The following is a 22,515-nucleotide window of genomic DNA, read 5'->3' on the forward strand; positions in this document are numbered from 1 at the left end:
ACCGTGCAGGAGAGCGGGGCTCCCCTGGGGACCTCTGAGAGTACAGCCCAGCAGGCCGCCCTTCTCTCAGGCCAGCTGGGAGGGCGGGCACGGGGGGCGGGGTCTGGAGAAGCTGCAGGAATCGCACTCTGGCTAAGCATCTGAAATTTCCAACCAAAGGGACGGGATAAGCAGGAATGTCCTTGTGTAACCCTCCCCTGACGGTACCTGGTGTATAAAACGCAGCAAGCACCTTTGAAAAGTGGCTCAGAGGCAGGACACCCGCCTGCACTCCTCTCCAGCTAAGCACGCCCCAGAAAGCGTTTTTCAGACATTTTTCTTTGCACAAACACCGACTTTGGTCTCCCAGGCACGCGTCGCCCACAGACTTCTTTAGCCAAGGACATGGAAGCTTGTCTACATTCTGCAGAAGTGAATCCGCTTTTTTTTTTTTTTAAGTTTTATGCTATTAGAAATAAAGTGTGAACACAGAACAAAACACAAGGGGAAAGAGCCCCTCGTTTCAGAAGCACAGTGACGGGTTGTCCCCCGAGGGACCATCTTCCTCACTTGAGGGAGAAATGGAGTAAAAAGCCACTTGCAGATCAGAAACAAACTCGGGGCAGCGCCAGCAATGCCCCTTTCACAACCCAGAAAAGCACACGGTGCACAATTCCAGAGTCGGACTCTGTTCACGAGCTCATCTGTTCTCGCTGAGCAACCGCGAGGCTGTGGCCACCTGCACACTCCCCGCCCTCCTGTGCCTGCCGCCCACGCCGCCCGGAGACCTCGCTCCACTCGGAGCGAGGGAGTGGGTGCCGACTGTGGCAGTATTGAGGGTGAGAACCATTGCACTTAAGTAGGAGTTGAATTTGTTTCAGAAAGTACCTCTGCTGCTCTAAAGCAGATGGAGACTCTGGGACTGCTTTGTTTTGGGGATTTTTTTTTTTTTTTTTTTTTTGGAGGGGAGTGGGGGCAGCTTTTATCTTCCAACTTGCTAAATCGACCTGCCCCAAGGGGGTTCTGGGCGACATGAGCTCCGTGAGAAGCTCTGCCAGAGCGCTCCCGGCCGTGTGAGATCAGGAACCACTACTGACCCCTCGAGGCTCCGGGGAATCGGGTCACTAGCACAGCACACGTTCAAGACTCAGAAAATCCAGCAGGAAGGAAGTGGACTTTGTTCCGCAAAGGTATCTGGCCACAGAACCCTCAGGTTGCATCACGCCTTCTCGGAATCTCCAGGAACCCATGCGTGGAGATGCTGGGTAACTCTCTCCTTAGAAGCCCTGGCTCGGAGACCAGCGGCCCTGGCCGGAATAAGGTCCCGATCCGCAATTCTAGGCACAGCCCAGGGCTGTCACTCGGCTTGGGGAGGCACCTCACACAGATCTCCGTGAAGAGGATGGCTGCTGTACCCTTCATGAAGGGGACAGGGCTTGGAAAAGGCGTCGCCCACCCTCTCTGCCCACATCTTGATCCCATTAAATAATTTCCTAGGTGAGACGTGGCTGCTTTTGCTCCTTGAGCTTGCTGGGAGCTTTATGATACAATTTTAATAGCTTCTGTGAATAAATTATTCATTTCTTGTTTAGTCTCCCCCCTTCACTAGATACTGCATTAAAAACAAAACAGAAAGCAAAACGTACCCACACCCCACCCCACCCGCCCCTATTATTACAGCTATTATTATTATTATCTTATTATTATTATATACAGGATCTGCTACCAACTCTTTGACCAGCTGTAAGAGGGACATGGCTCAAAGTTCACCCGAGAAGCATCAGAGATGGCTAGACGCGAGAAGCGTGTGAAGAGGGTCATCAGCAAGGAGCAGGCACTGGGCGTTCCCAGTCTCCCAGAGGCAAGCGGGTGTAGGTTAGGATCGAGGAAGACTGTCCCTGCTGCTCGCGCCTGGCGGTCACCAAGGAGCCAATGGTCTCTCGGCCTCCAGAGGACGTGCGAGGTGTACAAATAATCCCCCTCGGACCTCCGTGAGGGATGGAAACCCTGGACCATTGCAAATCCCCAAGTGTATGCATTTCACTTATTCCCACGCAAGCAGCAGACAAGCCTTCCACATGGGCTACGTGGATGTGGGTATGGGATCAGAGATGAGGCACTTGATCAGCATTTTCCTTCCCTCAGCCAGGGCAGACAGAACTAATCAATCCCAGCACTCTGGCAGCTGTGCCTGAAGACTCTGTTGTGGAGCTTAAAGGCAGCCACTCCCACTAAACCGGAGCAGGCGTGTGATAGGAATGATTGTTGCCCTCTCTTGGGTTGGGCAATGAGTTTGGATCACTCACCGTGTTCAGTGCCCGACCCAAGTATGTGGGTTTCAGATTGGGGCCATCAAAAAAAAAAAAAAAAAAAATTGCAAGGGTCCTGGACCTGCTGGGGTTGCGCATGAGTAGTCCAAACCTCACGGGAAGTGCATGAATCCCAGGGGTTTGCTCATTACTGAGCTGAAAGTTCTGTGTCCACAGAAAGCTTCTTGAGGGCCAAGACTGCTGGGTGTGCGCTATGCTCTATCTGCACGGCCTGGACTATACTAGACACTCAATAAATATCTGTCAATTATAAAGCAACAGCCACTTCACCTTCACCACAACTGGCCCTGCCAGTTAAAAGTTTGTTTAAAAAAACAAAAAAACCTATCCTATAAGATTGCTAATTCTGGTGAAAAAAAAATTGCTATACTCTCCTCTCCTTGGTTGTGGGTGTTGTGTTGTTTTTAGTGCAAGGGGCTTTAGGGCCAACTGAAGTTGGTTTGGACTGAGTCCCTGGCACAGGAAGCACTTCCAGCACGGTGGCACCTGTGCACGGCACAGTGGCTGCTGTCACGTGACTCCCAAGAGCGGTTAGTGAGACGTTCCTGCCCTCCACTGTGCTGTAGCGAGCAAAGCTTGCGATGGAACTCTTCTGGGAAGATGTTAGGAGTCTGCTGCCACACAAAGAAATCTATACGGAGACCATGTTTAAATAACTATAAATAATATTAATTAGAACTTAGGGAATGCACAATTCACGGAATTCACCAGAACACAAGGCAACCTTTGCGACAACGTTGCAGTGTTCACGTCTAAAACACGGAGGCGCTGTCCTGCTCCCCCTGCGGAGACCACTGTCCTCCCTACGAACGAGTTTAAATAATTCTCACCGTGCTGCTCGCAGCATCACCCCCCCGAGAAATATTAATTTACAAAATAACCCAGGATCCATAGACTTCTTTTGACAAATAAAAATCTTAAATTAAAAAAACCCCCGATGCTCTCCCCTCTCCCCGCCCCCGGGTCACTCCAACTTCAGGTAGCTTGGCACTGAGTAATTGAACATTAAAAAGTCAAGTTTGTAGACCTCGTAGAGCTGCGTTTGGTGCTCTGAGCTGATGTTCTGGAAGAACTCTGTGGTCATCTCGTCAGTAGTTCTCGTAGACTTGGCGTAGGTGGGGAACTTGAGGTAGCTGCCCACGCCCGCCAGCTGCAGCACGTAGTTGGAGTCCTCTTCCAGTGTCTCGTACTTGCCCACGAGGTCGTAGTGGATGTGGCAGGGGTGGCAGAGGGAGTAGACGGTCTGCCAGTGCTCGTTGAAGGGCTCCTCCCGCTGGGTGTGCGGGTCGATGAGATAGGCCACGAACTCCTCGAACTTGACGTCGTCGCCTTTGCGCAGGGCCTCCTGGGTGGCGTTCTTGCGTTGGCGCTTGATGATCTTGGTGCCGTACCGCTTGTGGAAGGAGGTGTTGTACTTCTGCGTGAACTTGTTGCGGTAGGCGGACACCAGCCTCTCGAAGGGCTCCCGCACAAACAGGAACTTCAGGTAGCTTTTCAAGCGGTGGTTGATCTCCGGGATGCTGTACTGGTTCAGCGTCTTGAGGTTGGCGGCCACGTGGGCCTCGCTGGCGGGGATCTCCATGGGGTCGCTGTACTTGCCCCGCCCGGTGAGCACCATCATGAGCCGCTTCCAGTTGGTGCACGCCACCTTGGGCACGTAGCAGTAGATGAGCTCATGGTCCTCGTCCACCACCAGGTGCTTCAGGTCGTTGGGGGTCAGCACCCGCCGCTTGCGGCTCAGGGCGCGGTTGGCCCGGCACGTGTCTGTCACTTGGTCCCGCCTCATCTGATGCAGCACGGCAGTGTTGGAGAGCTCCAGCTGCAGAGGGGACACAAGAGGCATGAGAAATCAACGCACGCCCAGGACGTGGCTGCTCACTGATTGTGACCCAGACCTCCCGCTGTGGCACCGTAGTGGGACGGAACCTAAGCTCCCAGCCCGGGAAGCACCAGGGCAGAGGAGGAGGGGTGGCCCCCAGAGAGGCGGAAGGGAAATGCTTGGATAAAAGCATCTCCCTGCAGGCCACTCACTCTTGGTCTGAGCCGGTGCACCTGCTGCAGGCCACGTGACACCTACCGTTGGCCTACTGGTTCTTCTGTCTCCTTCCTGCTCTCCAGGGGGCGGTCATTGCGGACAGTTATAAAAAAGCGGGGATGCAGGGCTATGGAATGGCCACTCGGGGGCTGCTGAGGCCGTGGCATCTCGCATGTCCCCCTGCGCTGAGACCGTAGTCCCCGTTCACACACTTGGCTCTCGAGGTGCCCTGGGGCCCAGGCCCAGCCTCCTCCTTCCTCCTCGCCCCTTCCTGACTGAAGGCCCCTGCTGAGAAACCAATGTGACGCTTGCCTCTGCTCCAAGCATTCCTTGGCCTGGGCCCATGTGGGGTCTCCCTCCTTCCCCTTTGCTGGGACAAGGCTGGCAACCCTTCAAGGCCCAAAGCGCGCTTGTGCCACCCGAATGGAGGAATCGTTCCCTCCTCTGAGCACCCACAGCACAGAGAATCCTTCCTGGCAGAACTCCCCAGTTCACCTCGCACTTTGTTTTCTCCAGGCCTGTGGCTGCTTGCTTACAGGAACTCAATGCCATTGCCTCGTCCAGGACAGAACATGCAAGGGAATCGGTGAGACCCCCGCTCCCCACCTCCCAGACAGCCAAGTCAGCAGAGCCCAGGGCTTGGAGGTGACCCAAGAAGCTGGCCTTGCACTCCCTACTCTGAACAGTCTGTACAATTCAGCCTAAGTCGTGTGCACAGGGCAGCTGGCATGGGCCTTATGTCAGGAACGCCGAGGAGTGTACTGGGGACCGGAGCATCACACCCTGCACTACGGCTCTGTGTCCGCCTCCTCTCGGGGTCCCTAGGATGACGATACTGGTAGTGGTGACCATGGCAACAGCCAACAGTGACTAAGGAGCTACTGTGTATGAAACAGCTTCAGGATGATTTAAATATGTTATGTAGGGGGGGCATTTGGTGGGGTAAGACCACCTGGGACCCCCACATCCCATGTCGAAGTACCTGGGTTCTAAGTGCCGGCTCCACTAATAATTCTGGCTTCTTGCTAATGCATACCCTGGGAGGCAGTAGCTTAAGTGCCTGGGTCCCTGCCATCTATGTGAGAGACCACAATTGGGTTCCTAGATCCTGGCTTCAGGGTGGGCATTTGGGGAGTGAACTGGCAGGTGGAAGATCTCTTTCTCTCTCTCTCTCTTCTTTTTTTTTTAAGATTTATTTATTTATTTGAAAGAGTTATTTAGTTACTTGAAAGAGGAGAGGCAGAGAGAAAGAGAGGGGTCTTCCATCCGATGGTTCACTCCCCAGTTGGCCAAAACAGCTGGAGTTGTGCTGATCTGAAGCCAGGAGCTTCTTCTGGGTCTCCCATGTGGGTGCAGGGGCCCAAGGACTTGGGCCATCCTCCACTGCTTTTCCAGGCCATAGCAGAGAGCTGGATCAGAAGTGGAGCAGCCGGGACTAGAACTGGTGCACATATGGGATGCCGGTGTTTCAGGCCAGGGCGTTAACCTACTGCGCCACAGCACCAGCCCCTCTATCTTTCAAATAAAAAAAAAAGACCAGACACAGGATGTCTAGTGTGCCCAGCAGTACTCTGACCTGGATCCCATCACCGCCAGAAAATTCTTCACATTCAAGGGAAGACGTGACCTGAGACAGAATGCTGAAACTTTGAAAAGTCTCAAACTGTTAAGTGCACAGCAAGGTGACACCTCTGCTACTGTGGCCTCAAAAACAGTGGGTAGACATCCGAGAGGAGTAGTTATGCACCCTGCGGTGTGCTGCCCTTGAACTTCGACACTGAAGCTCTGCCCACCAGCAGCAGGGTCCATTTCTCCAGCCCAGGGCTGGCTTTGATCCGTTCAGACGAGCAGATTGTGATGGAACTGATGAACAAGTGCCGGACCCCATACGAAGGGTAAGACGGTCCCGAGACAGTCACACCACGAAAAAGCTCCGTCCAACCTCAGCGAGGAGGCGGCGGCTGGGGGCGTCCCAGCCGGCATCAATAGCCAGCTGTGCTATGTGTATAATCCCAGGTGCGCAACCAGCAGAGCGGCCCAACTGCCCACCCACGGAGCTGTGGAAACAACTCGCTGTTGCTGTTTTCAGCCGCTACGTTTTGGGGTGGAGGCTGTTACCCAGCAATAATAACAGAAGCAGGAGGGCTGCACAGGGCAGTAAGGACACGGCCCTGAGACTGTCGGCTGGAGGCGCAGAAGCAAGGGCGTCCGCTTGGTCGGACTGAGCTGGCGCAGGAGACGTTCCCACAGCGGGACTAGCTGGCCAATTCCTGCCCTCCAGCTACTCCCAGGCGCGTCACCACCATGAGTCAGCCTGTCTTCGCCTGTCCAGGACAGTGCACTAATCACGTCTGGGCGGAGAGGCCTGGGCTGCTGAGCCACCGCGGCCTTGGTCTCCTTGCCTCTATGGAGATGCGTGAGGATGACCGCGAACGGCCTTCCCTTCCCCCTTGAAGCTTGCCCGTCTTGTCTGCAGAAGGAGGGATGGAGTTCTGTTGCTTGCTAGGGTCCTGGCTACCTCTTAATTCTTTCTAGGGTGCCCATGCATTCCGTTCTGAGGCCCACGGAGAAGATCCCAGAATGCTCTTCCTCACCGTCTCAGCCCTTGCATGACGTGACCTCGCGAAGCTCTAGCCCACACGAAGGCTCCATGCCCAGTGGCCGTGGGCACTCCCTCAACCCCAGGCTCTAGCGAGGAATACGGCAAGCACCGTGGAAGGCAAGCTGCAGAGTGTCCTATGTCCCCTCCCACATATATCCAGCATATAACATCTAACGTTGCGTGAGTGCTCGCTGTGTGCTGGGTTCCGTTCCAGGCGCCACCCATCGAGTGTGCAATCAACAACGTAAGGTACTGTTCTCATCCCCTTGTTATGGCCAGGGATCTGCCAGTGGCATCAACACATGGATCACGATATTGAGAAGGATCTCGCTCATTCTCTCATGGAGATCCTACCAGCATCTGTTCCACTGGGCTGGTCTCGGCTCTCCCACCTTGTCGATGGAAGTGGGCGGAGACTGACTGACTGACTGCCAAAGTCAAGTCTTCCTCTGGGAGGCAGAACCGGGAATCGCACCGGATCTCCTGCTTCCACGCCACACTGGCGTCAGGCGTTCTGCTTGTGGGTTACAAGCACCAGGGAGAGGGCATCTCCAGTGCTTGCCAAAATGCCACACAGTACACAGAGGTCTAGGAATACTCGTGGGATGAATGAATGAATCTATTTAGGGAAACTTGATATTTAAGCAGGAAGGTCTGTGTAGCTCTAGAAACCTCTCAGTCACTCACAGATATCAGGTCTTTCATAGGGCTGTATCGGGGTGAATAGTGTCCCCCCCTAAATTGGTGTCCACCAGAACTTCAGAATGTCACCCCACGGGGAAGCAGGTGCAATTAGTTATGGCGAGGTCATCCTGGATTAGGATGGGCTCTGAATCCAATGGCTCACGTCCTTACAAAAGAAAGCAAACATAGAGAGAATGCCAGCCAAGGACAGCGTTGGGGACTGGAATGTTGAGTCTACAAACCAAGGAATCCCGCGATGGCTGGCAACCACCAGAAGCTTTGAGAAGGAGGCAAGGAAGGAGCCTTTCCTAGGATCTTCAGCGAGAACACACGCTGATGCCAGAGTAGCTCCCAGAAAGGTGGGAGAACAAGTTTCTAGTTTGTAAAGCCACCGAGTTTGTTCTAACAGCCACAGGCAACTAATGCAGGAGTCGAACATTCAATCACGAGGAGCAAGTCAACATCAAAGTACAGACCGGTAAGAGAAGACGGCGTTACACAGGAAAATGTGGAAAGGACACGAGGGCACTAGTAAATAAAGGGGAGGTTTGAAATTGGAAAGACCTGGCCTTGATCTTGAACGAGAGCCTCGCTCTGCTGAGCCTCTGTTCCCTGAGCTGCACCATGGGGATGGCGCCGCCTTCAGCTTGGGGTGGAGAAGGTGCGGTTTGGCAGTGAAGAGGATCAGACCTGGCACAGGGTTGGGAGCAGGTAAGGCACCCGGTGGGAGGTGCAGGTGCATGCATTCGCTCCTGAAAGAGGACAACGCGAATCCAGAACAGGCCGGGACCTCCAGGGCACACAAGTCACCAGTCCTGCAGTGGTACCGCAGGTCGGCCCTGGGCCATGGAATGCGCTGAGTATTTATTTCGAATAGGAAAACTCTGACCTTTGCAATCCCTGACTTCTTTGCAGATCTATTCATCATCTTAAGCGGCACATTCATGGGCCTCTTGGGCCATTGAGCAAGGCCATTAGGAAAAACTGTCCTAAAGGGAAGGGCTAGGAAGGCAGAGGACCTATCATTTTTGCCACCAAGGACAGTTTAAGGCCATAAATTGCTAAGATGAGCAGAGAACAAAGGGCCCTCTTTTCCCCTCCACCACCCGGAGCTCCCTTTAGTTGGAGACAATTTGCAGTCCCTGGGGAGCAGGCGTGTCTGTTAATATGTCATTCAGGGCCACAAGGCAGGGGAGTGGAGACGCTACCATGTGTTGTTTCACACTGGGCTTTGTGAGGTGGTGTTTGAGGTTCACTTCCCCCTGCACAGCAGCTTGGGAAGCCTGTGGTGCACCTGCCACAGGGAGGCGCGGTTACCTTCAGGGGGACTTTGGGACACTGTGCCAGAGGACACTGGCCAACTCTGAGCCGTGGCCAGGCCTTTCTCAGAGGAGAAAGCTCACTTGGGCCTCTCCCCCGGCTCCTTTAAAAACTGTATGGTGATTTTTATTTGTAAGGCAGAGAGACAGAAATCTCCAATGTGCTGGTTCACTCCCTAGGTGCCTGCAACAGTGGGGTTTGGTCCAGGCTGAAGCCAGGAGCTCCATCTGGGTCTGCCATGGGGGCAGCAGGAAACCAGGAGCCATGCCGGCTGCCTCCCAGGGTGCACTCTGCCAGGAACCTGGACCTGAGAGCAGCGCTGGGCCTCGAACCCAGGCATGGGTTCAGATAGCGGCTTAGCTGCTACGCCAGTCGCCTGCCCCTTAATTTATCACCTTTAATTTTAAAATAACTTGATATTGGTGTAAATGATTAAGAGCACAACGCTACTGAAATGGGCTCAGATATAAGCCAGGCATACTAGCTGAACGAACACAAATATTCCAGTGAACAATGCTTTCGTGAGTGTGCGCGAAGCTGCTTTACGGGAGGGGAAGCCCCTCTCCCCCGGAACCCAGGCACTCTGATACGGCACATGGACACCGCGAGCGGGGTCGTGACCCTCGCTCTTTTCACTTCTCATTGGCCCAAGGCACTACGAATGGCTCAACATGGTACTGGCGAGACCATCCATGGGCCCCACGATTTCATGAGCGGGAGCAGCGACCCAGGCATGATTTGGTTTGCGAAATCTGGATTAAGGGGAACCCTGGAGAGGTCAGAGGGGGGAGGAGAATTCCTTGCCATAATGCCAAGATGGGGGAGGGCACAGCTGGGGCTGTTCCAGAAATTTCCGTCAGACCAACAGCACATTAGAAACTGATCAGAACAGTGATTTCTAACTTAAAGCCACCTTGGTTTCGTCCCTTCTACACCCAGCCCAGGTCTATGACCAGGCCTCAGAGGAGCTGGGTAGCTGTCCCAACTCAAGCAACTAAGCATTTGCATTCTGATGGCTGTTTTTAATTTGCATTAATGTGTTCTTAGAGTTCACTCATTTAGGAGGAACACTTCTCTCCCATGGCACTGAAAGAGAACATGGGTTTCCCGAGCCAAGTGATTTGATCTGAGCTGTGAGAGCCATCTCTTCCCTCTGCCACTCCCTTTCCCTTCTTTCTCAAAGGGATTGGAGAGACCACCACAAAAATCTAAAAGTGAAATGGGAAAGAAATGGACTATGGGGGCTGGGGGAGCTTCCTAGCAGCAAGGACAAAAGGGGAAAATGCGAATACGGCTCCTGGAAGTGGCACCCATATAGGGCTCCGGAGGAGGAGGCTGACCCTCCTCCTGTTCTTAGCAAGGACATCCATCAGGCTGGGGCAGGACCTGCCCCGAAGTCCACAGGTGTCCCTCACCACCTCTTCAAAGACCTGATCTCTCAGCAGAGGCTCTGAGGGCTGGGGCGGGGCCCAGAGGCCCAGAGGCCCAGAGGGGTCCCTGCTGGTCCAGGGACCACATTGGGAGAAGCAAGCACAGCTTTTTCCTGGGCGGGAAGGACTGTAATCCAGCATCGTTCACCGATTCACAGCTACTCTTAATTACAGAACACAGAACCCAGGGCCGCCATCTGCTGCCAGGAGCCCCCGCCCCCGCCGCCCTGCACCTCCCTTTGATCTCCCCCAAAGTATAAATTAGGTCGGAGGAGAGGGCCGATTCTGGAAAACCGTGAGCCTGGCTCTGGGCTGGCCCCCCATTTGCATTGTGATGGCTATTTTTAATTTGGACATTTCAAAAAGGCAACTGTAATTAGCTTAAGTACCAAATTTAGGCACTGTTTGAAGAAGTCTGTAAGATTTTACTATGTTTCATCTTAAAAGGAAGTCGAGTTGCTCTTCCTTAAAGGAAGAGGGCTTAATGTGTAGGGTTTTAACCTCCCGTGAGGGACAGCAGCCACCCCCGAGTGGAAGCAATGCAACGAGATGGAAACCAAGGACACAAAGGGTGTCGGCGCCTAGGAGCTGTCAGCTTGGGCCCAGCCTCAGTTTCCCCACTTGAAAATCCACCTGCCATCCTGCATGCACTGTTGAAGAGGGCGGGGCTGAGAACCTCAAGAGTTGCTTGCTCTGATGCTATGGCCTTCTTCCTGGGATGGGAATTCCTAAGCCTTCAGGGAAAAGGGCCAGGCACCAGGAGTAGCGGGAGAAGCCACCTCCAGTGAGAGCGGCACGTGGTTAGACCAGCGATGATCACTGAGCCCACACAACCCTCCCACTCCCGGAGGAAGCTGTGGTCAGGACGCCTGACTGCCAACCGAGGCAGCTGTAGCCCGGAGACAATACGTAACTCACTGCAGGCCAGGGAGCTAGGAGCTGGGCCGCGCTCCAAGACCCTGCCCTGGGTGGCCTCCCGGGGTCTGCAGGCCACCTGGCCATTACCAGCTCCAGGACAACCCTAGCAGCTCCTTGGGACGGCAAGGGGGCTTTAAATACCCCTGAGGCCTGGGGCCACCCCAGGGACCGGATGTCATTGCTCTGGGGTGGCCGGCTCGTCTGGGAGCGAGCTGCACTCAGAAACGGAAGCCTGCCCTTGGCAGTGACCTGTGTGCACCCTTAGGCAGGTTCAATCTTCCTGCCCTCCAGGTTGACAGGGGACTGCCCACGCGTTCGGGCCTGACATGCTCTGACGGTTCTCGGGCCTCTCTGGGCGCACGCAGTCTTAGTGAACCGCTACGAGTGGCACACGATGCTTAAACGTTCTTGTGTTCAGAGAAGGAGAACGGGCGGCCCTTCAAGCAACCATCTGGTCTGATGGCTGCAAAACCGAAAGGCTTCGGGCAAGAAGGGAGTCTGCGTTGAACATTGCCGGTGAGACTGGTTTCCTGGGATTCCAGCGTCATCATCTGGGAAACACCTGCTGGACTGCAAGGACTAAGGTGGAACCAGAACCGCGTGCACCGGATGGCAAGCGTTCTGAGCGCTGGAAAATGAGGCGGGGGGTGCTGGCCTCTGCACGCAGCCCCCGGAGCTAAGGCCATTGTGCGTGGGCAAGGAAAGCCCAGGGACCGGTGCTGTGGCACAGCAGGTCCAGCCGCCACAGGCAATGCCAACACCTCCTGTGGGCGCTGGCTGGAGTCCCGGCTGCTCTATTTCTGATCCAGCTCCCTGCTAATGCGCCTGGGAAAGCAGCGGAGGATGGCTCAAGTATTTAATCCCCCTGCCACCCACGTGGGAGACCTGGATGGAGTTTCTGGCGCCTGGTTTTGGCCCAGCCGTGGGGGAATACACGCGTGAATGAATGACACAGGGCTGGGCGGGGCTGTACTGGTCCCAAGATGGCTGATGCAGCTGCAGGGGGGCCCCCGCCCCTGCCACACATCCACCCAGAAGTGGGGCCGAGAGATGAGCAGTTGGAGCCCATGGGCACAGGGAGAAAACGGGCCCCGGGTGGCTGCAGCGGCCATGGGTGAGGTGCAGACACTGCGCTTTCCTCCTGCCTGGTGAGGCCAGGAAACAGCAGCAGGAGAACCAAGTCATGCTTGGGACGCGGCTGCCAAGTGCTGCCTGGGAAGGGCCCCTTTTCAGCCGGGCCAGGTGCAGCGGGAAAGGCCTTATTGACATCTCAGGCCAGCTGCGTGGGCTTCCGGAAGCCCGGGCAGCGTGCAGGACGGGTGCGGGAGCAGCAGCAGGGCCGCTGCCAAGCTGGACCGGCTAACCGTGAATGGTGGCCCGGAGCGGGGACAATGGGGAGGAAGGGACTCGGCTCCCACCCTGCTTGGGCGGCTGGGAACCAGAAGTGAGAGGGGCAGGCGGATGGTGCACCTGCCGGCCGATGCCTGGCCCCTCGGAAGCCGCTACTGAGAGGGAGGGAGGAGGAGTGTGCCTCTCTCCCGGCCAAGGCGGGAGAGCCAGCCTCTCCCCGGCTCCTGGATGGGCCTCACAGGTGTGCCGCTCTCAGAGACGGGCGGTTAAGACCCTGCAGCTTCTGCCCCTGGCCTCTCCCTCCTCAAGCCCATTGGCTTTGCTGCTTCGGGTCTTAGTGTCCCATTCTGTAAAATGGGGACAGTGGTGGCATCTGCCCCTCGGGGATTGAACATGGCTTCACAAGGGGAGCGCTGACCATGCTGTGGGCCACCTGGAGAGCCCTGAGGCAGTCCTAACTGTCTCTGGCATGGTCAAGGTCTCGGAGCCTTGTGCTCCACCCTCTGCTGCCTCCCAGCCCCTCTCAATCTTCAGTGGGTGTGAGAGCACTTCACAGAGTTCCTGCAAGTTCATTTTGGTGCCAGAAATTTTTCTTTGAAATGCATATTATAAAAAACTGCATGGGCCGGCGCTGTGGCTTAACAGGCTAATCCTCTGCCTTGCGGCGCCGGCACACCAGGTTCTAGTCCCGGTCGGAGCGCCGGATTCTATCCCGGTTGCCCCTCTTCCAGGCCAGCTCTCTGCTATGGCCCGGGAAGGCAGTGGAGGATGGCCCAAGTTCTTGGGCCCTGCACCCCATGGGAGACCAGGAGAAGCACCTGGCTCCTGGCTTCGGATCAGCGCGATGCGCTGGCCGCAGCGGCCATTGGAGGGTGAACCAACGGCAAAAAGGAAGACCTTTCTCTCTGTCTCTCTCACTATCCACTCTGCCTGTCAAAAAAAAAAAAAAAAAAAAAAAAAAAAACAAAACTATGCATGGCCATGACATGTTTGCAGCAAAATCAACCCCTCTTTCAATTCCACTTCACCCTTGTAGCAGAATCACAGCGGGTGGTGGCCAGCTGTGGGTTCCCAAGTCACCACCCTAGAAATGAGGACTCGGTAGGGGGTCTGGTGGGCCCCGTGGTGGTTCCGCCAGGCCGGTTCTGAGACTGGTGGTCCCTGTTCACTCTGAGGGCTGACTGGGGGAGGGGGTGTCACTTTTGCATGAGCAGGCAATGCAGTTAATGCCAGCCACGCACGTGACCCCCTCCCTCCCTCCTGGGGCTCCCACCTCTGCAGGTTGTGTGATTGCTGGGGCTGGGACGGCTGGGCTTCTACCAAGAGGATGGACTGAGCCAGCTCGGCAGACGGGGCTCCCTACAGCCGTCACCAGGGAGCCATCCCCACCACCGTCACCCTGGCCCCGAGCTGTTCCATCCGGGTGATAGTTCTCTCCCCTTATTTCCCACCTCTGGACTGCTGGGACCCCCGTTGAAGGATCTTGCACTCCTTGATGCTAGCAACAGGTGACTAACTTTGGGCAGGGACCTCGCTGCCTTCCCAGCGCTGAGATCCTTTGCTGTCTGTCATGTCGCTCCCCGCCTCCTGTATCTAGGATTGCCCTATGGCAGTCCTCACGAAAGTGGAATGGGAGGGAGGGCCACCATGAGCCCGACGGGGACAGCACACCCGAATTCCTAAACTGTTTCCTGAGAAACTTAAGCACCTGGGCTGCTGCTGAAGCCACAAGTAGAGTCACCCAGCCACCCAGGAAGCCACACAGGGCCACACTCTGAGCAGCACACGTCAGCCTGGGGCCAGGGATGCATAAGATGCCGTCAGTCAAGGTCAGGGCAGCAGTGGGGTGCATAGCCATTTGGACAATTTCACTGCCAAGAGTCCTTGGGACACTGGGCTTCCGAGTTGGAGAAGACCTTGGCCACTGTCCAGCACCTTGTTCTGGTTCCCAGATGGCCAGATGGCGGCCCAGAGAGGGGAACTCGCCCGCCCGTGCCCAGGAAGCGGCAGAGCGGAGCCCAGAACCCAGGTCCTCTTTTTTTGTGGCTATCACTGCTCTGTACGGCGGCCAAAGGAAGGTTCTGGTCCCATCCCCCGCGGCCTGTCCGAGGGGCAGGGCTGGACGCCGAGATGGAGCGTGGCCTCCACCAGCCCCACGGTGCAACACTCACCCGGCTGGTGGGGCAGGAGACACGCCCCTGCCACTTCCACCAACCAAGGGGACTCGTGAGCAGTGGGAATTCTGAAACCAAACAGCAAGTGGCCCCTCTCACTGTCCAGGGCAGGACCCCCGGGCTGGAACTCCTGCACTGTTCCCCACCCCCACCCGCCATGAAGCAGGAACTGGGCACAGTCTGGACCCGACAGTGACCCCGCTTGGGTCAGTGGAAGAAATAGAATCGGATTTCAGGATAGAATTTTTGGAGAAAATTCGCATCTCTCTGGTCCCCCAGACGCGGCACAGAAACTGAGTCGTTGCTCCGAAGGCACAGAGGCGGCCCCTGCCCCAGGATGCCTGCGGTCCTGCACCTGACGTGCACGCACGTCTCACTGAGTCTGGGCGGTGCCCTTGACCACTGGTCACTGCCACCTCCCCAGCCTCACTCAGTTTTCTCAGCTGGAAGGCACAGCCCGTGCGCTGCTGTGAGGCTTAAAGGGACAGACACTGTCAGGAACCTGGTATGTCCCCTGGTCCACAGCCACGCAGGGGCTAACCCAGGCATTCAAGGCATACACAGTGGCTAACGGACGGAGCTGCTGGCGGTGAGGCCTGAGGCTTGCTCCTCAAGCCTCAATGGCCGCATCTGTAAAATGGGCCTAACAGGACGGGTGCCTCAAAGGTAGCTGATTTGATGCCAGGAAGGGGTTATGCATGCCTCTGTGTATAGTGCTCAGGAAACAGAGTTCATGGCAATGGGGTGGGGGAGATGGGAAGCAGGCAGCCCGGGCAGTGCCCCGCCCTCGCTGGGTGGTGGTAACACTGCTCAGCAGGTGCAGTTGCGCCTAGCAGGAGGCCCAGGCCAGCCGGGAGGGGAGGGAGTGATTTCTTAGGACAGGAGCTGGCTAAAAAGAAGGGGATGAATACAGAGGTGGGGTTGGTGGGGGGGGGGGGGTGCAGGCTTGGACCCAAGAGACAGCAGGCTGCCTCCGTGAGCTGGGAAGGGCTGGGTGTCTGTCCCCGCACAGACACAGGGTCTGCAGAGACAGGAACGGGCCTGCCCACAGAGGCAGCCGGGTGAGCCCCCGGGCGGGGAGGTGCGGCACACCCCCACCGGGCCTTCCAGGAAGGAAGGTCTGCAGACATAATTACACTGGCCCAGCCCGGAGAGGCGCGGGGCATCTTTTTATATCCTCTAAGTGGCATCCTCTGAGCCACAGCAGTGAACAGAGATCCAGAAAAGCGAGTGGGGTCAGAGCCTGGGAGTCTGGGGTGGGGGCAGGCTCAATCTACTTCCTGTGGTGACAGAAGCCTCTGGGGAGGCCACTCGGCTCCAGGGAACAAAGGCACCTGGGGACGGGCCACCGCAGCCCTCCCTGGGGAGACCCCCCCCTCCGCCCGGGTTCATCTTTCATTTCCCTCTGCCCAGCACAAGCTCTGGCCAGGTCCTCAGTGCAAAACCGCCTGGCGGGGAATTCTATTTCTGTCTTCTTTTGAGAAAACAAAAAACTAGTCTCTCTCATATGTCTACTGGACTGCCTTGGGGGAAGATACTGGGCAGAAGAGTCATTGTGAGGTCTGGAGTGAACTAGAATTATCTAGAAGATTCTAGATCAAGTCTCAGGTGACCAGACAATAGAAACCAGAAATTCACCTGTAGGCACCTGCGACGTGCTAGGCGTCCTGTTGGATAGCCCATATCTCAGTGAACCCTGGAGCGTTCTCCCCATTTTACAGATTAGTAAACCGAGGCTCTGAGAACCTAACTACGTATCTGAAAGCCTACACACCTTGCAAGTTGTCCCGTTCTGGAGTACAGGTCTTCAGTCCCAAGTGAGCCACCTGGGTGACCTTGGTCACCACCACTGGGAACAGCTCGGCGCACACAGGCTGGTCCACAGCCCACTTCTACCCTGCAGAGGTCAGCATGCACTCATGGTGCATGCAAGACCCTGGACAATGTTGAACGAACTCAGCTCTTAGGAGGAGATCTCATTAACTTCCCATCCTGAAATTGCCACGGAGCTGTAAAAACTCCCCCACTCCCTTAGGACAGCCCATAAAGATCAGAGCATGGCTCCGCCTTCCCATCCCCTGAAGTTATGATGTGTTCCCCCGGGGACTGCGGCAAGGACCCTGCCTGCCGCACAGGGAGGCGATCTCCCTGGTTCCAACAGGTGAGATCTGCAGGTGGCTCCCACACGACTTCTCACACACCTGTAGCGCTGCAGGGGGACCCGAAGGGACCCAGAGACCCTCGTGTCTCCTGGGCACCTTCATGGAGCTGGGCATCGGAGCAGCGTCTCCCAGGGGCCCCACATGCCAGCTCCGGGCAAAGCCAAAGTCCCCAGGGCTGCTGAGACGCCCTGGATGTGAGCTCACCCTGGGGTTCTGCCACAGCTCGGTTGGCCTGGGGCGCTCCTAGAACCGGGCCAGAATCCTGACAGCAGGGCTTCCCCTCTCTGAATTTTCTAGGACCGTCTAACCAGAAACATCTGGAAACACGCGGGGCTGAGCCGGACGCTGCAGGGGGCGTCTCCAGCTCAGCCTCGCCAGGCATTCGGTACCCGAGCTTGTGAGCCATTGGCCTTTGCTCCACAGAGCCCTCCCTTCACCCCTTCTTTCGGTCTCTCTCTCATCCTTCTCCCCCTTCCCAGAGACTGAAATTAGCGCTGGCTGCGCAGCGGGAGGAAGGACCCCCAGGCTGGTATCCTGCTCGCTGTCGTGCTCAGCCCGAGCCTGTCCCAGAGAGGGGGCTCAACAAACGCTGGCAGAACCAAAGCACAGCTGGCCATCCTGCAGTGGGCCCTGACCGGACCGTGCGGGGCCGGGCACGGCCTGTGATGTCAGCAACGTGAGTGTGATGCAGGATCACCGTCCCGGTTACCCGACACACATGGGACCCCAACCCCGCTCTTGCCCGAGCGCCCCGAAGCCTTGTCTTCCAAGGGTTGCTGACCTTCAACCTCCGTCTTCGGTCTGCACGCTCTTGCTTTCGTTTGGCCACAAGGCTCCCAGGAAGCTGGGGGCTGGGCCTTACACATCTTTCTCTCCCCAGGGTGTGCACTGACCACGTAAGGCTACAGGCGGCTGGCTGCGTAGCCCGTAGGGTGAGGATGGGATGACCAAGGTGGTAGCCCAAGGCCCTCACCCCTTGCAGGGTCAGACATTCAGAACTGGAGGGGCCGGCGCTGTGGCACAGCAGGTTAAACCACTGCTTGCAATGCCGGCACCCCATATCAGAGTGCCAGTTCGAGTCCTGGCTGCTCCACTTCTAATCCAGCTTCCTGTCAGTGCACCTGGGAAAGCAGCAGAGGCTAGCCCAAGTTCTTGGGACCCTGCACCTATGTGGAAGACCTGGATAAAGCTCTTGAACCCTGGTTTTGGCTTGGCATAGCCCCAGCTGTTGTGACAATTTGGGTTGTGAACCAGTGGATGGAAGAGTCTTTCTCCTTTTTCAATTAAATAACTTTTTTAAAAAATTTATTTAAGTTGTGCTATTTTTAAAAGAGTATTGCAACCCAGCCCATTTTCCATGACCATATTCAGAACCTGGTAGGGAGGAACAGTTGCTCAGGTTCAAATCCAGCCTGTTTGCTGCATGACCTTGGATAAATTGAGCTCTGTGTGCCCCAGTTTCTGCACCAGCAGGGGCCTACACGGGGCCTGGCTTCACTGGCGCTTCAGGAGGGACCTCCCTCCGGGCCAAAGCAGGCCCAACCTGGGCCTGACAGACGAGCCTCTTTCTGGCGATTGAGAGGCCGGGCTGTCCTTAAGCAGATCTCCAACTACCTGGGGACACATTTTTAACAACAAGTGAAATGTACTTGTTGGACCTGGCCCACCGCCCTCTTCAGCTGGCTCTGGCACTCACCTGGTGCCCCTGCCACCCCTTCCGGCCTGCTCAGAGTTGCTGGCACAGGGCGGCCTGGGCACAGGCTGCAGAGTGAGCTGGTGGCAGAGGGGAGGGGGGCACGAGCCTGCGTTCTGGGGCAGCCCCTGTAGCATCCATCACCCAGCGGCTTTGCAAACCCTCCTCCCCCTACCTTCCAGCCTCCAATGCAGAGTTCCCCTCAGGGACAGCGCAAGGAAGCCCGGTGACAGCCAACCCACCTCCCTGGCATTCCATCACTGTCACTGCCATTCGCTTAGCTGTGTGACCCTGGGCAAGTTACTTTACCTCTCTGTGCCTCACCTTCCTTGCAGAAGGACACCCAAAACACAGTGAGAGAGTTAGCCGCTGCGCCCACCCAGTAACCTTGGCTCAAGGGTCCAGTGCTGTTCACCAGGCAGGCTCAGGAGTGTGGGATTGGACACAGGGGACCCTGCTGGACTTGAAAGTGCCCCCAGAATCAGGCACGGTCCTTCCTTGACACCCACTGTTCCAAGGCCACGCCACTGCCCGCAGACTTAGCACCTTCCACTGGGGGTCTTGGGTCTCGCTGCCCATCTGGTCTCTGTGTACAAGTAGATCATACAAGTGACCAAGTCTAGCTTTGCGCCCTCGCAGGCTTTGCACAAGCTAATTCCCATCCTGCACCGTTCTCTAGTGAAAGCGTGCGACACTCCGGAGGCAAGAGGCATGGGCAGATTCCCAGCTGTGACCGGGACTGGATACTCAGCCCCCACCCCCACCCCACCGTCTCCCATGCCCACTACACAACAGGGCACAGACGACACCTGTCAAGTCCAGAGCCCACGGCGGCTGCCCGCCTCATAGCAGGAGATAACGGCTTAGGAAACAAACACACGGTTCTAGAAGGGAGGGAGGACTGAAGTCGCCACCTGTGAGGTGAGGAGGAGGCTGAAGGTGTCACAAGAGGATGGTGACTGCTCGGACACAGCAAATGTCCTGGTGCCCTGAGTGCTCAGGTTTCGGTCCAGCCACTCTGACCAGAGGGACTTCTGGACTGGTGCTCTCTGTGGCTAAACACCAAAGGGTGCTTCTTAGCTGGTGCTGTGTGTGGCTCCCTCCTGCCAGTGCCACCCCCTGACCCCCGGAGAAGAGGTAAGACATGGAGGAGACCCAGAGATAGGTATGAAGGTCTGTTTCAAGGGTGATGACAAGTAATTAAAAATTTTTAATTTATAGGGGCCAGCGCTGTGGCGTAGCAGGTAAAGTTACCTCCTGCAATGCTGGCATCCCATATGGGCACCGGTTTGTCCCAGCTGTTCCACTTCCAATCCAGCTCCCTGCTGTGGCCTGGGAAAAGCAGTGGAAGATGGCCCAAGTGTTTGGGCCCCTGACACCCACACAAGAGACCAGGATGAAGCATCAGACTTTGGCCTGGCCCAGCCCTGGTAATTGCGACCATCTGGGGAGTGAGCCAGTGAGTGGAAGCATTTTCTCCCGGCACCCCCTGTGGTTCTTTCAAATAAATAAATCTTTAAAATTATTTTTATTAATGTGAACGGCAAGGAGAGAGAGATGGAGGAGGGAAGGGGAGGGGGAAGGGAGCGGTGGGTAGGAAGAGAGATCTCCGATCAGCTGGTTCACTCCCCAAATGCCCAGAGCACCTGCGGCTGAGCCAGGATTAGAGGAGCTGGGAACTCAGTCTGGGTCTCCCACACAGGCAGCAGCAACCCAGCTTCTTGGGCCACCACCTGCTGCCTCCCAGGGCGCTCAGTAGCAGGAGGCTGGGACAGGAATCCAGAACACAGGTGCCCAAGTGGCATCTTAGCCCTGCACCATGCGGCCACCCCCTGCCTTCTTACAAGTAAGTGAAATTCTAGGATTTTGCTTCCAGGCCACCTCCTACTGCCCCTGGGGACAGAACTGAAAATGGAGTCCTGCGGGGGCTGCCCCGCTACCCTGGAGTGACATCATTGGGTGCGTGTGGGAGAAACGCCGCTGGTGCCCCATGTACTGCACAGGAGCCACAGAGACCAGCTCCGGGCACAGCCTGGTCCACACCAACAGAACGCACTGACCCCTGCAAGGCCCGGCCTCCCCAGGCCACGGCCGTGACCCACCGCCCTGCTGCGGGAGGCTGGGTGCAGGAGGAGACACCTGGATAAAACTCAGTGCGCGCTCCTCTGGAGGCTCCACGGCTGCCTCCCAGGGCCGCTGCCTCCCAGGGCTGCAGGCCAGGTGCTCAGAAGAGAAGTGAATGAGTGCATTTGCTCAGTGGCTCATCGTGGAACCCTTAGACACGAGTGGACAAGGGGAGGGAAGCAGCGGTTAGAAAGCCTTTGGTCGGTGTTAGAAACCGGAACTCTCTCCACCCTGAGAGGTGAGAGGTGGACACGAGCATCCCCAATGGAAGATGAGGCTCACACAGGTGGAACCCTGGACCTCGAAGCTCAGGGCTGGCAAGGGCTGACCCGCAGCCTGCCTGCTCTCCTGTCACAAAACGCGGCCTCGGAGCACAGCTCGAGAACCCACTTCCAGGACAAGGGGCGGAGGCTCCAGTGTTTCCCCCTCCCCTCTCCCCTTCTGGTTTGTTTTCATCCCACTTGCAGGCCAAGTGGGGCTCCCACCCTGCGGTCTCAGCAGCCGCACATGCTGCGGGTGGGCATCCGACCGCGTGGTTAAGACACTCACATCCCGTGTCCCAGTACCTGGGATTGATACCCGGCTCCAGCTCCAGACTCCAACTTCCTACTCATGTAGACTCTGGGAGGCAGCCATGATGGCTCAAGTAATTTGGTCCCTACCGTCTATACTGAGTGACCTAGACTGAGGTCCTGGCTCCTGGCTTTGGCCTCGTCCAGTCTTGGCCTTTGTGGGCATTTGGGGAGTGAAGCAGCAGTTGGGAGCGAGCTCTGTCCGTCCGTGTGTCTCTGCCTCTCATATACGTGATGGGCAATCTCGTGTGCACTCAGTTGGGCTTCGGTTTGCGTGTGCAGTGGAGCTCTGTCTAGTTGCTGGGGGAGTGGCACTGTTTGGGAGGGGGGGTACTTATTTTCCTGGGTGGGGGCAGGCGCGTCTGGTGACAGACGGGCCCACCCAGCACCGCTCCCAGCCTGCAACGCAGGTTCCGGTCAGTTTGTGCTCTTTGGCTTGGAATGCGGCTGGAGCTAGCCAATGTCACGGCACCCACATAAACAGGATGGAAGGAAGAGGGCCGCAGGGACGGCCTCAGGAAGACAGCTCGTAAGCGGGGAGCTCACGGCCACAGGATGCAAACAGCTGCTGCCGGCCAGTGTGGAAGTGCAGCTCCTGGCGCCGCCACTGACCTTGAGGTAGCTGCAGAGGGGCTGCTGAGCCATGAACCACCCCCCAGCTGGGAGCAGGGGCCTGGGGATCAGGCGCATCCGGCAGCTGTGACCCAGGGGCCGGGAGAGCTGTTCTGGGGAAACTGCCGCTCCCCAGGGGCCTGGCTTCAATCGTCAGCTTCCAAGGAGACGTGGAGGGCGAGGGCCCCTGGCCGCTCCCCTGCCCATTGCTCTCCAAGGCGGAGGAAGAGTGAGGATGCTGCATCTTGGACTTGGGACTTCACGGAACCTCATCCCTCTGCCTGGAATGTCCCCTGTTTCTTTCTGTTCCACACCCACGTGTCCTCTTCCCTGGGCCAGCTCCCCGCAGGTGCCTTCCGCATCCCTGGGAAGCTGTTTCACACCTGTCCGGGCCCCACGCCAAACCATTCCCCCGTGCCTAGGATGCCAAAGCACTCAGTAAGCGGTTGTTGAGTGAGCGACAGCCAGCAGCTAGCAGCCCTGGAACCCTGGTACGTGCCGACCCCTGCAGGGAGGGCGGTGTGTGGCTT

At 56.8% G+C, this 22,515-nt stretch overlaps 1 protein-coding gene across 2 annotated transcripts in view; it reads right to left on the bottom strand.

Annotated features, from left to right (window-relative positions):
- Positions 1-1,652: 1,652 nt before the first annotated feature.
- The window catches only part of CHST11 (carbohydrate sulfotransferase 11), a 239,359-nt gene continuing 218,496 nt past the window's right edge, over positions 1,653-22,515 (bottom strand). For both annotated transcript variants that reach the window (XM_062201988.1, XM_062201987.1), the window contains exon 3: positions 1,653-4,128. In XM_062201988.1, the coding sequence (XP_062057972.1) occupies positions 3,274-4,128 (855 nt within the window). In that variant the 3' untranslated portion in view covers positions 1,653-3,273. The remainder of the gene's footprint in view (positions 4,129-22,515) is intronic.

This window comes from Lepus europaeus, chromosome 10, assembly GCF_033115175.1.
Source record: "Lepus europaeus isolate LE1 chromosome 10, mLepTim1.pri, whole genome shotgun sequence".
In the NCBI taxonomy this organism is placed as follows: domain Eukaryota; kingdom Metazoa; phylum Chordata; class Mammalia; order Lagomorpha; family Leporidae; genus Lepus; species Lepus europaeus.